Below are 16,513 nucleotides of genomic sequence, written 5' to 3' on the forward strand. Positions count from 1 at the left end.
GTGTGCTTGTGCATGGGGTGAATACACACGTGTGTGTACATACACGCGTGTGTGCACACAAGGGGGATGTATATATGTGTACATGTACTAGTGTGTGCATGTATGTGTATGTGTACGCATGTGCGTGTCTACTGGGGGCGTACATAAGTACACATGGTGCATGAGGTGCGTGTGCACACACACGTGTGTTGCATGTGCATGGGGTGTGTGCGTACATACGTGTGTGTGCCTGTGTGTGCGCACAGGGAGTGCGGGGGGTGCATGGGCTGCGCACGGATGTTCTTACATGTGTGCACACGTGTGTGTGTGTGCATGTGCATGTGTGTGCGGCAAAGGATGCGTATGCGGGCGTGTGTGTGTTCATGCGGAGGGGGGTGTGACACGAGAACACACATGGGGTGACAAAGCCACCATGACACATGTGAGGGCATGAAGACACAAGGACATGTGTGAGGGCACGATGCCACCAAGACACCCGTGAGGAAAAGAAGCCACCAGGACACACGTGAGGGGACGAAGCCACCAGGACACGCGTGAGGGGACGAGGCCACCAGGACACGCATGAGGGGACGAAGCCACCAGGACATGTGTGAGGGGTCGAAGCCACCAGGACACGCGTGAGGGGACGAAGCCACCAGGACACGTGTGAGGGGACAAAGCCACCAGGACACGCATGAGGGGACGAAGCCACCAGGACATGTGTGAGGGGACGAAGCCACCAGGACACGCGTGAGGGGATGAAGCCACCAGGACACGCATGAGGGGACGATGCCACCAGGACACGTGTGAGGGGACGAGGCCACCAGGACACGCATGAGGGGACGAAGCCACCAGGACATGTGTGAGGGGATGAAGCCACCAGGACACGCATGAGGGGACGATGCCACCAGGACACGTGTGAGGGGACAAAGCCACCAGGACACGCGTGAGGGGACGAAGCCACCAGGACACGCATGAGGGGATGAAGCCACCAGGACACGCATGAGGGGACGATGCCACCAGGACACGCGTGAGGGGACAAAGCCACCAGGACACGCATTACCACAAAGCCACCCGGATGCGCCCGATGACACCTCCGCTGCGGGACCACGTGACACCGCGGTGCCACGGCCACCCCTCCGCCTGACCTTTGCCCTGTCCCCAGGGCGCGGTGGCCATGGCGGTGGCGCTGGGTCCCCTGGGTGTGGCGGCCATCGGCACCCTGCTGCTGGCCCTGCTGCTGCGGTGGCTTTGGGACGCCGTGGTCACCGTCACCCGCTTCCGGGCCACCTGCCACCAGCTACGCCGCTTCCCCCGGCCGCCGTGGCGCAACTGGCTGCTGGGTCACACCGGCATGGTGAGGGGACAGCGGGGGGGACAGGGCGGTGGCACCTGGGGGGGGGGGGGACAGCGGAGGAAGGGTGGCAGCAGCTGGGACGGGGGACAGTGGGGACAAGGTGGTGGCAGCTGGAGATGGCAGGGACAGGGTGGTGGCAGCTGGGGGGGACAGTGGGGACAGGGTGGTGGCACCTGGGCAGGGGGGACAGCGGGGACGTGGTGATGGCACCTGGGGGCGGCAGGGACAGGGTGGTGACACCTGGGGGGGACACTGGGACAGTGGACGGTGAGGACAAAGTGGTGGCAGCTGGGACAGGGGACAGTGGGTACAGAGGGTGGCAGCTGGGGATGGCAGGGACAGTGTGGTGGCAGCTGGGGGGAACAGCAGAGGCAGGGCGGTGGCACCTGGGGGGGGACAGTAGGGACAGGATGGTGGCAGCTGGGACAGGGGAGAGTGGGGACAGGGTGGTGGCACCTGGGACAGGGCAGAGTGGGGACAAAGTGGTGGCAGCTGGGACAGGGGACAGTGGGGACAGGGGGTGGCAGCTGGGGTGGGTGGCAGAGGCAGGGTGGTGACACTCGGGGGGGACAGGGACATGGGGTGGCATCTAGAACGGGACCCAGATGGGACAGGGTGGTGGCACCTGGGGAGAACAGCAGGGGCAGGGTGGTGACTCCTGGGAGGGGTGACAGGGACACTTAGGTGGGGGTGGTGGCGTTTAGGATGGGGGACAGTGGGGACAGGGTGGTGGCACTTGGGGGGTGGCAAGGACAAGGTGGTGACTCTTGGGGGGGGGTCGACAGGGACAGAGTGGTGGCACCTGGGACAGGGGACAGTGGGGACAGGAGGGTGGCACCTGCGAGGGAATGGCAGGGACACAGCGGAGACGACATTGGGGACAAGGTGGTGGCACATGGTGACAGCGGGAAGGTGATGGTGGCACCTGTGGTGATGGTGGGCACTTGGGATGGGTGACGGTGGGGACAAGGGGGTGGCACTTGGGGGGTGGCAAGGACAAGGTGGTGACTCTTGGAGGGGGTGGCAGGGACAGGAGGGTGGCACCTTGAGGGCGGTGGCAGCAGGGACACAGTGGGGACACCGGCAGGGACACAGCGCTGGCACGTGAACTCTGGGTGTCTCCGAGACCAGCCGTGAACCCAAACTGGGACCGTCCCCGAGACTGGCCACCAACTGGGGACAAGCATTTGCCCAAGGCTGGCCACGAGCCGGGGACAAGCGTGTGCCCGAGGCTGGCTGTGGCCTTGGGGACAAGGGTGTCCCCAAGGCTGTCCCTGAGCCCCGCGGTGCCCCGTGGCGCAGGGGAAGAACACGGAGGAGGGACTGCAGCGGGTGGACGAGCTGGTGGCCCAGTACCGCGATGGTTGCCTGTGGTGGCTCTCGCCGTGGTTGCCCATCCTCCGCCTCTTCCACCCGGCCACCCTCCGGCCCATCCTCCTGGCCGCAGGTAGGACACGAGGGCCACCAAGCCAACCCCGAGGGTCCCCAGGGCCACCCAGAGGTGTCACTGTGGCTGCCTCGCTCACCTGGCCACGTCCTGTGGTGGCCACCAGCCCCAAGGGTCTTCAGAGACACCCAGAGGTCACCCTTGGCTGGGCCAGTGGGTGCCCATGACATGGTGGCCACCAACGTGTCCCTGAGGGTCCCCAGGGCCACCCAGAGGTGTCCCCATGGCCATCCTAAATGCCATGGTGGCCACCAACCTGTCCCTGAGGGTCCCCAGGGCCACCCAAAGGTGTCCCCATGGCCAGCACAGTGGCCTGTTTGTACCCAGGACCCCATCCCGCGGTGGTGATGGGTGCAGCGGGGGGACACCCTCTCCCTGAGGACCCCACCCACCTTGCAGGGTCCTGAGGGGACCCGGTGGCCCCCGGTGACACCCCTCAGCCGCCCCCGCCCCGCTCTCTCGCAGCCGCCATCGCCCCCAAGGACCAGCTCTTCTACGGCTTCCTCAGGCCCTGGCTGGGTGAGTGGGTGCCGGGGGGGTGGCGGGGGGGTGTGGGGCAGCACCCATGGGTGCCCCACGGACGGAGCCGGGTGTCGCGCCACAGGGGACGGGCTGCTGCTGAGCCACGGGCAGAAGTGGGCGCGACACCGGCGCCTGCTGGCACCCGCCTTCCACGGGGACGTCCTCAGGTCCTACATGGGTGTCTTCAACCAGAGCACCCACCTCCTGCACGTGAGCGCCCGCTGCCTGCACCGCTGCCTGCACCGCTGCCTGCACCCCGACCTGCACCCCGACCTGCACCCTGACCTGCACCCCGACCCGCACCCTGACCCACACCCAGACCCTGTCCTGCACCCGCTGCCTGCACCCCGACCCGCACCCAGACCTGCACCCACACCCGGTCTTGTACCCTCTGCCTGTACCCAGACCCCAGCCTGCACTCCCTGCCTGCACCCACTGCCTGCACCCAGACCTGCACCCACACCCTGTCTTGTACCCTCTGCCTGCTCCCAGACCCCAACATGCACCATGCACCCGCTGCCTGCACCCGCTGCCTGCACCCCAACCTGCACCCCAACCTGCACCCAGACCCTGTCCTGCACCCGCTGCCTGCACCCGCTGCCTGCACCCTGACCTGCACCCCAACCTGCACCCACACCCTGTCTTGTACCCTCTGCCTGTACCCAGACCCCAACCTGCACTCCCTGCCTGCACCCAGACTCATCCTGCACCCAGACCCTGTCCTGCACCCAGACCTGCACCCAAACCCCATCCTGCACCCACACCCTGTCCTGCACCCTCTGCCTGCACCCAGACCCATCCTGCACCCTCTGCCTGCACCCCGACCTGCACCCAGCCCCTGCCCCTGCCCGCAGGCCAAGTGGCGGGCGGCGGCGCGGGCGGCGGGGGGCCGGCTGGGGCTGGAGGTGCTGGCGCAGCTCAGCCTCCTCACCCTGGACACCCTCCAGAAATGCATCTTCAGCCACGAGAGCCGCTGCCAGGAGTGAGTGTCACCCCGGGCTGTCCCCCCGTCCTGGGGTCCCCCCACGAGGGACCCCCCTTCCCCTGGCGCTGTCCCCTGCTTGGGTCCCCCCCACCCTTGTTTGGTCCCCCCTGGGCTTTGCCCCCGTCAAGGTCCCCCCATCCCAACCCTCAGGGCTCCCCCACCCCTCCTGGGGTCCCCCCTTAGTCCCGCTTTGCCCCCCATCCCCCCCCCCCCCCCGGCTCTGAGTCCCCACCCTGGTGTCACCCCACCCTGGTCCCACATGTCCTCACGGCCACCCCATGTCCCCGCTGAAGCTCACTGTGGCCAGGGGGGTGGCCATCCCTGGTGGCCCATGGTGGCCATCCCCAATGGCCCATGGTGGATGTCCTCGGTGGTCCGCAGTGGCCATTCTCAGTGGCCATCCCTGGTGGCCCATGGTGGCCATCCCCAATGGCCCATGGTGGACGTCCTTGGTGGTCCGCAGTGGCCATCCTCAGTGGCCATCCCCAATGGCACATGGTGGCCATCCTCAGTGAGCCATGGTGGACACCCCCAATGGCCCATGGTGGCTGTACTCCACTCTGGCTGTCCTTGGTGGCCCACAGTAGCCATCCTTGGTGGCCCTCATTGGCGATTCCCAATGGCCCATGGTGGCCATCCCTGGTGGCCAGAGGTGGCCATCCCCAATGGCCTGCAGTGGCCATCCTCTGTGTCCTGAAGTGGCCATCCCTAGTGGCCCTTGGTGGCAATCCTCAGTGGCACACAGTGGCCATCCTCAGTGACCCACAGTGGCAATCCCTAATGGCCTGTGGTGGCCATCCCTGGTGGCCAGCGGTGGCCATCCCCAACAGCTCACGGTGGCCATCCTCAGTGGCCTGTGGTGGCTGTCCCCAGTGGCCCACAGGATCCTCCATGGCCTGTGGTGGCCATCCTCCACGGCCCATGGTGGCCATGCTTGGTGGCCAACAGTGGCCATCCCCAGTGGTCCCCGGTACCCCACAGGCAGCCCAGTGAGTACATCAAGGCCATCCTGGAGCTGAGCACCTTGGTGGTGAGACGCCAGCACCGCCTGCTCCACCACCCGACGTGGCTCTACCGCCTCTCGGCCGACGGGCGCCGCTTCGCCCGGGCCTGCGCCACCGTCCACAGCTTCACCGCCGCCGTGGTGCAGAGCCGGCGCCAGGCCCTTGACCGCCTGGGCCACCAGGCCTGGCTGGAGGGCCACCAGGGACGGCCAATGGACTTCATTGACCTTCTTCTGCTCGCTAAGGTAGTGGTGGGCTGAGATGGGTAGGGTTGGCCATGGGGTGATGGCCATAGTGGCCTGGTGGTGGCCAAGAGGATGGTTCAGGCCATAGGGAAGGTTAGCCATGGGGTAGTGGCCATAGTGGCCAAGCCAAGAGGATGGTGGCAGCCATGGCAAGGGCTGGCTGTAGGGTGGTGGCCATAGGGAGATGGTGGTGACCAAGGGCCTGGTGGTGGCCATAGGGTGGTGGTCAATGGACTTCATGGACCTTCTCCTGCTCGCTAAGATAGTGCTGGGGTGAGATGGGTAGGGTTGGCCATGGGGTGGTGGCCATAGTGGCCTGGTGGTGGCCAAGAGGATGGTGGTAGCCATGGCAAGGGCTGGCTGTAGGGTGGTGGCCATCGGGAGATGGTGGTGACCAAGGGCCTGGTGGTGGCCATGGAAAAGGTTGGCCATATGGTGGTGGCCCCAGGGGAGCAATGGTGGCCCAGGGAAGGGTTGGCCAAATGGCCAGGGGGGGCCTTTGGTTGCCACACTCACCCTTGCAGGACGAGGATGGCCACACCCTGTCGGACGAGGCCATCTCGGCCGAGGCTGACACCTTCATGTTCGAGGGTGAGGACGGGCCACCAAGTGTCACTGGTGGGGTGGGGACTCCCGTGTCCCCTCGCTCACCCCTTGTCCCTGCAGGCCACGACACGACGGCCAGTGGCCTGGCGTGGCTACTCTACAACCTGGCCCACCACCCCCAGTACCAGGAGCGGTGCCGCCAGGAGGTCCGCGAGCTCCTCAGGGGCAGGGACGTGGAGGAGATCGAATGGTGAGAGGTCCCCGGTGTCACCCACCGGCCACCCGGGCTTGGGGACACCGCTGTCACTGTCCCTCGCCCCCAGGGAGGACCTGTCCCACCTGCCCTTCACCACCATGTGCATCAAGGAGAGTCTTCGCCTTCATCCCCCCGTCACCGCCGTGTCCCGGCGTTGCACCGAGGACATCGCCCTGCGGGACGGACGCGTCATCCCCAAGGGTACGGCTCAGGGCGCGAGGTGTCCCCAGTGTCACCGTCCCTCCTTTGTCCCCTGTCCCTAAGGTGGCCGTTTCCATCCCACCAGGGATCATCTGCCTGCTGAGCATCTACGGGACCCACCACAACCCGGACATCTGGCCTGACCCCCAGGTAGAGCCACTTGGTGACGTGACCGTGGGACAGCGGGATGTCCCCATCACCGTGGGCAGGGACAATCATGTCCCCACGGTGTGACAGTGGCCGTGTCACTCCAGGTCTACAACCCGCTGAGGTTCAGCCCAGAGAACAGCCAGGGACGGTCCCCGTTGGACTTCATCCCCTTCTCCGCTGGTCCCAGGTAGGCCATGGTGGGGACACGAGCGTCCCCACGTGTCACCCCCGCGGCCTGGTTGGGTTCAAGGTGGGGTGGTTGTCCCCCGGCCACGTTTGGGTGTCACGGGGACAACGCCGTCGCCACGTTTGGGTGAGGTTCCACCATCCCCTGCACCGCTCAGCTGGTGGGGGGTGGGGGGCGGGTCTGCTGTCCTCCATGTGTCCCCCCACCGCGGAGGTGACAAAGAGGGGACGTGGTGGCAGGAACTGCATCGGGCAGAGCTTCGCCATGGCTGAGCTGAAGGTGGTGACGGCGCTGACGGTGACACGCTTCGCCATCCGGCCGGACACGGGGCGGCCACCGCGCCGCAAGACCGAGCTCATCCTCCGCGCCGAGGACGGGCTCTGGCTGGTGCTGGAGCCGCTGCCGGGGGGGCCTGAGGGACACGGGGACACGGGGACACCCCGCGTGGGGGGTGTCCCACCCCCGAGGGACAGCCGTGAATAAACGGTGGCACAGAGGGGACAGTGTTGTGGTGGTGGGGAGGGGGACGGGGAGGGCAGGGGGGATGTGTCCTCCGTGAGCCACATCGTGGCATGGACAATGTCCCTCCATGCCACATGTCACCTTCCTGGCATGGATGTGTCCCCTGGGCCACATGTCACCATATATGGCCCCCCCATGTCACATGTCACCATCCATGGACATGTCCCTCCATGCCACATGTCACTGTCCTGGCATGGACATGTCCCCTGGGCCACATGCCACATGTCACCATCCTGGCACGGACGTGTCCCCTGGGCCACATGTCACCATATATGGCCCCCCCATGCCACATGTCACATGTCCCCATCCCTGGCCATGTCCCCCCAGGCCACATGTCCCCGTCCTGGCAGGGGCGGGGCCACGAAGACAGCTGGTGGGCGTGGCCACATTCAGTGGGCGGGGCCGCCGCGGCCTGGCGAGTGGGTGGGCGTGACCACATTCAGTCAGTGGGCGGGGCAACCGCGTCCTGGATAGCAGGTGGGCGTGGCCACATTCAGTCAGTGGGCGGGGCAACAACGTCCTGGATAACGGATGGGCGTGGCTACACCCCTCTCGCCGCCGGGGTGGGCGTGCCTTCTGCCAAACGGGGCGGGTGGGCGGGGCCACGTCTCGTGTTTTCCGGTCACGTGAGGCGGGCGGCCGAAGCCGCGGTGCGGCGGCGCCATGGCGGCTCCGTCCGGTGAGCGGCGGCCGGGGACCGGGCTGGGGGGGGGCCGGGGCCGGTTACTGATCCGCGCCGCCCCCCCGCCGCTGTCCCCGCTGGGGGCCGCCGGTACCCGCCGGTTAACGGCCGTTTCCCCTCAGAAACCGAGCGGCTGCTGGGCCGCGGCCCCGGCTACGGCACGACGGAGTCTCCGGTGGTGGCGGAGGAAGAAGAGCTGCGCCGCCGCCTCAAGTACTTCTTCATGAGCCCCTGCGATAAGTACCGGGCCCGGGGGCGGCGGCCCGTTAAGTTGGGGCTGCAGCTGGCCAAGATCCTCCTTGTCACCGTCCAGGTCTGGGGACACCGGGGAGGGGGGGACCGGGACACGGCGGAGGGGTGGCCTTGGGGCACGGGTGGTCCTGGGCAACGGGGACACCGGGGAGGGAGGTACCGGGACATGGGGACACCGGGGAGGGAGGGCCTGGGGGGGGGGTGTCCTGGGATATGGGGACACTGGGGGGCGATGGGCAGAGGGACACCGGGGTGGGGTGGCCCTGGGACATGGGGACAGTCAGCGTGGGGACACTGGGGTGAGGTGGCCCTGGGACATGGGGACACCGGGGAAAGGAGCCTGGGGGCACTGAGCTGAGGGACAGTGGGGAGGGGGTCCCTTGGGACATGGGGACAGCAGGGAGGGGGACACCAGCGTGGCCCTGAGGGGCAGTGGGACACCAGGGTGTGGGGAATTGGGGGGTGACAATGACACGGGCGCTCTGGGGGGGTGTCTCAGAGCCCAGGTGACCTCTGAGGTGGGTGCTGGCATGGGGATGTAGAGGGGACACTGTCAGCGAGGCCTGGGGACATTGTGGGGAGCACTGGGGGTTTGAAGGGGGGGGGGGGGGGGCTTGAGTACTTGGGGACACTTGGCGGGGGTCCTTGGGGACAGTGAGGGGACTCAGGAGAGGTCCCCTGGGAGAGGTGGGGGGGGCTGTTGGGGTTACCCTGATCCCTGGGCTCCAGGTGCCACGTGCTGGGGTGTCTCAGCTACTGGGTGATGCCCCAAAAAAGGGGAAGGAGGGGGGGGCAGAAAAGACACACCGCCACCCCCCAGGGTGTCACCAGCTCCGGGACAGGCACCGGGCTCCGTCCCGGGGTGGAAAAATCCCCCCGGGAGCTGCTGGGCTGCAGTCACGAGGCGCGGATGAGCGGCGCTAACAAGCGGCGTCTTGTGTTAATAAACACGAGCTAATTACCAGCACGGGGAAGGGTTTGGAACGTCCAGGCAGGAAAAATGCTGACGAAGAGGAGGAGGAAGATCAGGGTCCGCTCTGCCGTCGTGTCCCCGGGGTGTTTGGTGACGCTGGGGTGGGGGGGATGACACGTCTGCAGGGAGATTGTCCTCCCCCCGTTTGTGGCGGGAGAGGAGCTTTGCTGCAGGAAATCAGCCGGGTTGAGAGGTTTTGGGGCAACCAGGTGGGTTTGGGGACAACTTTGGGGACGTGCCAGCTGGCCTTTTGTCTTCTTGGTGTCACCTAAGTGTAAAGTGATGGCGTTTTGTCTCCTGTGAGCATCTTTGGGGCGAAACAGCTGCGGTTTGGGTGGTGGCGCTGCTGGTTGCGGAGCTGCCGGGGCAGGGATTTAATCGTGGTTTCTTTTGTCCCTCAGCTCATCCTTTTCGGGCTCAGCAACCAAATGGTGGTGACGTTCAAGGAGGAGAACACCATCGCCTTCAAACACCTCTTCCTCAAGGACTACGTGGACGGAGCCGACGACTCCTACGCCGTCTACACGCAGCGCGACCTCTACGACCGCATGTTTTACGCCATGGAGAAGGTGAGACCCGCTGGGTGGTTTGGGGACACCGAGGTGGCTCAGGAGGCCACAAACAGCTGCTGAGGGTGTCTCCTTCGCCAGTATTTGGCCATTCCCAACGAAACCATCGGCCGCTACGCTTACGTGCGGGGGGAGAGCGGAGGGAACCAGTCGGCCCTCATGCTGTGCCAGCAGTATTACCGTAAAGGGCGCATCGATCCGGCCAACGACACCTTCAACATCGACCCCAAGATTGTCACAGGTGGGTTTTGGGGACGGTGAGGCTGAAATTCTTTGTCCTGCTGGGTGCTGGGGTGGCTTTTGATTCTCGTTCTGGGCTTGAGAAGGTCCGAGGGGTCTTGGTGGGGCCTCGGGTTTCCCTGAAGGTGCTTCTCCCTCCCTGCAGACTGCCTGGGAGTAGACCCCGAGGACCCACAGCCTCTTCCCCCAGAGCTGGATCGCAGCTACAAGAACTTCACCCTCAAATTTCACAAGTAATTACTGACGCCTTCCCCACAATCTGGGGTGCCCCAGCTTTTTGGGGACATCCTATCAGCGCAGGGTATGGAATGGGGACCCTCAATGCGGGGAAGTCCTCCCACTGAAGCCTGTGACCAGGATGGAAAAGCCCCCGTTGGTTTTAAAAACCACTGGCGGGATAGAAAAAAAATCCACCTTTGTGCCGGGGGAGATGTGAAACCGGGGAGTTTTGTGCAACAAAGCAGCTGCTTTCCGGCCCCGTCTCCAGCGGCGTCGGCCGCAGAGCTGGCCCCGAGGCGCCGCCACTCTCCTGCAACACCCGTGCCGGGGGTTGGTTTTCCTTCCCCAAACCCTTAGTGCTGGCTTTTGGTGGCCCGTGGCCAAGCCCCAGAGCTGTGGGCACGTTATCGGCGTGGGCAGGCCCCATCTTCTTGCCCGTATTGGGCTGCTGGTGCCGTGAGATGTGGTTTAGCTCGCGGCACTGTTTAGTCCAGAGGGTCCAACCTCCTCTTTGAAGCAAAATTCACCGACGCTGGGGCAGGTTGGGTGGGATTTGCTCCGCTGAAGCTGGAAACACCCTTTCCTGGGGCTGTACACACCCCTAAGGAAGGTGTTCACGCTCGCTCTGTCAGTTGTTTGGCTCTCGGCGATGTGTTTTGGGGTTTTTTTGTTTTGAGGCTGAGACACCCTGGCCAAGCATGAGGATTAACAAACATCCCCTCCCGCAGACTCATCAACGTCACCATCCAGTTCAAGCTGAAAGCCATCAACATCCAAACCATCATCAACAACGAGATCCCCGACTGTTACACCTTCACCATCACCGTGAGTGCGTTGGCACCGCTCCCCACATCGGGGTGATCCAGCCGGGGTGGCAACGTCCCCTCCCGGGGAGCAGGTCCCGGCAGCGAGGAGCTGCCAGATGGTTTGAGGGGTTGTAACCCTCCCCCTTCTCCACCAGATCACGTTTGACAACAAAGCACACAGCGGCCGGGTGAAAATCCGCCTCGACAACCAGGCTGACATCAAGGAGTGCAAAGATCCCAGCGTCTTCGGCCGAGGTAGTAGCCACGGGGGTGTGACAAAGGTGACATCTGTCCCCAAAACGCTGCGTGGGGGGGGCTTGGGGTGTTCCTGGGTGACTGTCCCCTCAGTGAGGGGTGAAGAAGAGCCACCGCCTGTCTTTGCAGGTGACAACTCCTTCCGGCTGTTCTTTGACGTCGTCGTCATCCTCGTCTGCTCGTTGTCCTTCATCCTCTGTGCTCGCTCCATCATCCGGGGGCTGTTGCTGCAGCACGTGAGTGGTGGGACCCCCCCCCATGCTCCCCCCCCACGGCTTAACCGGTGGCCACGGGCAGAGCTGCCCCCGAGATGCTGTTTTGGCACTGCTGACTTTCACCAGAAGCTCTTTCCCTACAGGAAAAGCTGTGGGTGCTGTCAGACGGGGAAACACCCCCGCCCCGAGCGGGGGGTAAAACACCCCCATTTGTCCTCCCCACACAGGAATTCGGCCGCTTTTTCCAGCGCCGTTACAACCAGAGCGTGTGTCTGTCGGACCGGATGGAATTTCTCAATGGCTGGTACATCCTCCTGGTGATCAGCGACATCCTCACCGTGCTGGGAACCATCATGAAGATTGGAATCGAGTCCAAGGTACGGGGCCACCCCGGAGAGGCGCTGGAGGTTGTGCAGATCCCGGGTGTGCCAGTGTGGGTGTCCCCATGTCCCCCGTTTCTGGGTGGCAGGGGACGAGCTGCACAACGGCCACCCCTGGGTGCTGCAAGGTGGTGTCTGTCCTGCTGAAGCCATCCTGGGTGTGATCAGAGCCCTGATGGCGAGTTGGGGGACAGACATTGCTCCTGAGGGGTACACTGAGGGGTCCTGGCCCCCTGGGTGGGACCCCAGCCCCCAGTTTCCCTTTGAGACAGGGAGGTGGCAACAAAGGGACACTTTGAGTCCTGTCTTGCTGCTGTGTGGTGGCTTCTGGCACCAGGATTCCACTTGCCCACTAGCTTGTGGCCGGTGCAGAGGGTTTTGGGAGGGCGTTGGGGACTTTGGGGATGGCGTTGGCTGTGCCTCAGGCCCGGTGACACTTCTGTCCCTGCAGAACTTTGCCAGCTACGACGTCTGCAGCATCCTCCTGGGCACCTCCACGCTGCTGGTCTGGGTCGGCGTCATTCGCTACCTCACCTTCTTCCAGAAATACAACGTGAGTGACGCTGGGGAGGTGACCTGGGACCCGAGGGGACAGTTCCCAGGGCTGGAACTGGCCAGGCCTGAGCGCTTGGGCAACCTGGGGCTCATCCTACGGCTGCTGCGTGTGTCCCCGAGGTCCCTGCCCTGCTCATGCCAAGGACTGTTCAGCTGCTGGGGGTTGTCGTGACCATGAGCTGGCAGCGTGCCCGGGTGGCCAAGAAAGCCAACGGCACCCTGGCTTGTATCAGCAGTCGTGTGGCCAGCAGAAGGGGGGAGGTGACAGTCCCCCTGTGCTCTGCACTGGTGAGGCCACACCTGGAGGGTTGGGTCCAGGTTTGGGCTCCTCAATCCCAGAGAGATCTCGAGGGGCTGGAGCGAGGGCAGAGGAGGGCAACGAGGCTGGGGAGGGGCTGGAGAATCAATGCTGTGAGGAGGCAGGGAAGGAGCTGGGAGTGTTCGGTGTGAGGAGGAGGAGGCTGAGGGGAGCCCTCATCCCTCTCTGCAGCTCCTGACAGGACATTGCAGAGAGGCTGGGGCTGGGCTCTGCTCCCAGGGGATCAGGGACAGGACAAGAGGGAACGGCTGGAAACTGCCACAGGGGAGGGTCAGGCTGGGCAGGAGGAGAAAATGTTTCCCAGCAAGAGTGGTCAGAGAGCGGAACAGGCTGCCCAGGGAGGGGGGAGTCCCCATCCCTGGGGGGTTTCAGGGCCGTTGGGATGAGCTGTGGGGGATGTGGGGTAGGGGAGAACTTTGTAGAGTCAGGCTGAGGGTTGGACTCGATGATCCAACCTGAATGATTCTGGGATTCTGACCTCGGGGGTCTCACGGGGGTCGGGCTGTGACCTCAGCTGGGTCCCCTCCTGCTGCTCCCTCAGAAATCAGGGGGTTAATCCCAAGGGGTTTCTTTCCGCCCCCCCAGATCCTCATTGTCACGCTGCGGGTCGCCCTCCCCAACGTCATCCGCTTCTGCTGCTGCGTGGCCGTCATCTACCTGGGCTACTGCTTCTGCGGCTGGATCGTGCTGGGCCCCTACCACGTCAAGGTACCTTCACCCCCCCTCCAGGCCATTCCCTGCCTGGATTTAGGAGGAAACAGGCGTGAGGCCAGTCCCCGTTTTGGCACCGAGGGTTAGACACGGTGTCGGGGAGCAGCGGGAGGGGTGACACGGTGGCCTGGGCCGGCTACCAGCCCTTTGTCCCCTTTCCCAGTTCCGATCCCTTTCCATGGTGTCCGAGTGCCTCTTCTCCCTCATCAACGGCGACGATATGTTCGTTACCTTCGCCGAGATGCAACAGAACAGCTACTTGGTGTGGCTCTTCAGCCAGATCTACCTGTACACCTTCATCAGCCTCTTCATCTACATGGTCCTCAGCCTCTTCATCGCCCTCATCACCGGCTCCTACGAGACCATCAAGGTGAGGCCGGATCCTGGTGTTTAAGCAAAGCTTCACGTCTCTTTTATTTTATTTTTTTTTTTTTTTAGCAGGGGGAGGGCGTTGGGATCCCCCTCACTGAAAGGATTCCCCGTCCCCTTTCCCCGCAGCACCAGTGCGAGGGTGAAACCCCCGTCTCCCAGCTCCACGCCTACATCGCCCAGTGCAAGGACAGCCCCAAATCGGGCAAATACCGCCGCGACAGCGCCTCGTCCTGCTCCGTCTTCTGCTGCTGCGAGCGGTGAGTGGGCCCTGGGGGGGGCTTCTACCTCTGCGACCCCCCCCCTCCTGCACGCTGATCCCCCGTGGATGGTGTTTTCCAGCCCCTTTTGCACCGGTGTGTCCCGTGCTGGCACCCCGAAATGGCTTCTGGGCCTGGGGGGACCCCTCCCCATGGGTGTAACGGGGGTACGTGGGCTCCCTGCGTGTTTCTGGGGTGGGGGGGTGTCTCCCTTTAGCTACAACTAGATCCTGTTTAAAACTCAAAACCATCTTTTTCCCCAAACCCTCAGATTTTCCCCCCATTACCAGCACTGTCTCCCCACAGGGCTCCTCTACAGGACAACGCGCTGCTGGTGAATTGAGGGGGGGCCCCTCGCCGCAGACCCCTGGGGCCAGGAGGGAGCGGTGCCCTGTGCTCCCCCCCCCAGCCCCGAGCACTTTTAATTTATTTTATCGTCTGCTTTTACCAGCTCGGGGCCCTGAAGTGGGGGGGTGGGAGGGACGGTGGCCGTGTCCCCCACACCTGGGGGCCACTAAACTGACGCTCGTGGCCCCGTTATTTTTCTTGATGGACTTTGGCCTTTGCTGCTCCCAAGCCTGAAGCCACCCCCCCCCCCCCCCCCCCCCGCAGGGGCTCAACGTGGAGCCCTACACCCCCTTGGATGTGTTTTAGGGGGGCAACCTGGAGCCCTGGGACCCGTTGGATGTGATACTGGGGGGCAGCCTGGAGTCCTCGGGCCCCTCAGATTGTTTGGGGGGGGCAGCCTGGAGTCGTGGGACCCCTTGGACATGATTTTGGGGCAGCCTGGAGCCCTGGGGCCCCTCAGATTGATTTGGGGGGGATAGCCTGGAGTCCTGGGGACCCTCAGATGTGTTTTTGGGGGGCAGCCTGGAGTCCTGGGGACCCTCAGTTTTTGGGGGGCAGCCTGGAGTCCTGGGGACCCTCAGTTTTTGGGGGCAGCCTGGAGTCCTGGGGACCCTCAGTTTTGGGGGGCAGCCTGGAATCCTGGGGACCCTCAGATGTATTTTTGGGGGGCAGCCTGGAATCCTGGGGACCCTCAGATTGATTTGGGGGGGGGCAGCCTGGAGTCCTGGGGCCCCTTGGATATGATTTTAGGGGGCAGCCTGGAGCCCTGGGACCCCTCAGATTGTTTGGGGGTGGCAGCCTGGAATCCTGGGGCCGCTCAGACATAATTTTGGGGGCTCAGCCCCGAGCCCTGCGACCCCTCAGCCATATTTTGGGGGCTCAGCCTGGACCCCTCGGCCACGCTGGTCCCCAAGCCCAGGGGACATCAGGGACTCATCCCCGAGCCTTGAAGCTGGTTTGGGGGGAGCTTCAACCCCCAAAGAGCCTCCGCAGCTCCCCGTGTGCCCCCCCCCAGCCCCCCCGGGGCAGTGGGGTAAAAGCCAGACGGGTCCCGGTCCCTGGGGGCTGCGGTTTGGGTCGCGCCCCGGAGCTGTTTACGCGCCGCTGGACGGGTCAAGGTCGTGTTTTGTAACCGAGGAGCAGCTGCTCCGGGCTGGAGCGGGGCCAGCGCCCGCTCGCACCAGGCGCCGCTGCCTCCGCCTGCCTTCCCGGCACCCAAAAAAGCCAAATTTAACCCCAAATCCACGGCCTGGCAATGCTGCGGGGGGTTGGTGCTGCTCTGAATGCCTCTGTCATTCCTGGACTGAGTTGTGGCTGGTCTCAGCTTTGGAGGGGGGCCGGGGGGGTGTTGTTGCTCACCCTGAGTTTTGCTCCCGGTTTTTGGGGGGGTGTTGTGCCCGGTGTGGGGTCCTGTGGGTGCCCCCAGCGTGAGAGAATAAAGTGCTTTGGGGGAAGAGTGGGTCTGTGCTGCTGTGGGACCCCCTGCGCTGTGGGGAGTGGGTGCCAGCACCCATGGGGACAGAGCTGACAGTGGTGCCACCACCCTGGGGTGCCCGTGGGGGGACAGGGCTGGTGGTGGAGCCGTGGGCGCCGTCACCCTTGGGTGCCCGTGGGGGGACAGGGCTGGCGTTGGGTGTCACCCTGGGGTGCCCATGGAGACAGACCCGAGGGTGCTCCCCTGTCCCCACCCTGGGGACCCCCCGCTCCAGATTTGGGGTTCCCCCCCAGCCGCCCTCCCCTGCCACTCCCAACATGGCGCCGAGGCGCGCACCAAGACTCCCTCCTCGGTCGACGTGTGATGACGTCATCACACCCGGCGCCACACTCAACATGGCGCCGCCCGTCCCGCCGCGCTATCTCCCCTTTCATCTGACCGTCTCAATATGGCGGCCACGACGCGACTCACGCCCCGCCCCTCCTGACGTCAGCGCGGGAGGCGGGGCGGCTTTAAAGGGACCA

General features: G+C 64.6%; 2 protein-coding genes across 4 annotated transcripts; both read left to right on the forward strand.

Annotated features, from left to right (window-relative positions):
• Positions 1-153: 153 nt before the first annotated feature.
• Positions 154-7,362, forward strand: CYP4F22 (cytochrome P450 family 4 subfamily F member 22). The gene is made up of 13 exons (XM_074929842.1): positions 154-165; positions 1,145-1,336; positions 2,639-2,783; positions 3,249-3,302; positions 3,388-3,515; positions 4,160-4,287; positions 5,272-5,539; positions 6,064-6,130; positions 6,206-6,335; positions 6,409-6,542; positions 6,628-6,692; positions 6,797-6,879; positions 7,119-7,362. Exons 1-13 carry the CDS (start codon positions 154-156, stop codon positions 7,360-7,362), a joined length of 1,650 nt encoding a protein of 549 aa, XP_074785943.1.
• Positions 7,363-8,021: 659 nt separating this feature from the next.
• MCOLN1 (mucolipin TRP cation channel 1) lies at positions 8,022-15,999 on the forward strand. 3 transcript variants are annotated; one of them, XM_074930008.1, is made up of 14 exons: positions 8,022-8,080; positions 8,206-8,396; positions 9,710-9,877; positions 9,959-10,118; positions 10,263-10,350; positions 11,065-11,161; positions 11,298-11,400; positions 11,527-11,633; positions 11,840-11,989; positions 12,444-12,545; positions 13,452-13,574; positions 13,741-13,947; positions 14,016-14,206; positions 14,513-15,999. In XM_074930008.1, the coding sequence occupies exons 1-14, from the start codon at positions 8,065-8,067 to the stop codon at positions 14,547-14,549; spliced, it is 1,740 nt and encodes a 579-aa protein (XP_074786109.1). In that variant the 5' UTR covers positions 8,022-8,064; the 3' UTR covers positions 14,550-15,999. The 3 variants fall into 3 exon arrangements, with proteins under 3 accessions (XP_074786109.1, XP_074786108.1, XP_074786110.1); XM_074930007.1 differs by having other exon boundaries at positions 11,298-11,397; XM_074930009.1 differs by having other exon boundaries at positions 11,298-11,397; positions 14,076-14,206.
• The last annotated feature ends 514 nt before the right edge of the window (positions 16,000-16,513 follow it).

This window comes from Athene noctua, chromosome 31 (genome assembly GCF_965140245.1).
Source record: "Athene noctua chromosome 31, bAthNoc1.hap1.1, whole genome shotgun sequence".
NCBI lineage: Eukaryota > Metazoa > Chordata > Aves > Strigiformes > Strigidae > Athene > Athene noctua.

Coding starts and splice junctions, on each gene's coding strand:
- CYP4F22 (XM_074929842.1), top strand. Junction 5,540..6,063: donor ACCTTCTTCTGCTCGCTAAG/GTAGTGGTGGGC, acceptor TCACCCTTGCAG/GACGAGGATGGCCACACCCT. Junction 6,693..6,796: donor ACATCTGGCCTGACCCCCAG/GTAGAGCCACTT, acceptor GTGTCACTCCAG/GTCTACAACCCGCTGAGGTT.
- MCOLN1 (XM_074930008.1), top strand. Junction 11,634..11,839: donor GGGGGCTGTTGCTGCAGCAC/GTGAGTGGTGGG, acceptor CTCCCCACACAG/GAATTCGGCCGCTTTTTCCA. Junction 14,207..14,512: donor GTCTTCTGCTGCTGCGAGCG/GTGAGTGGGCCC, acceptor GTCTCCCCACAG/GGCTCCTCTACAGGACAACG.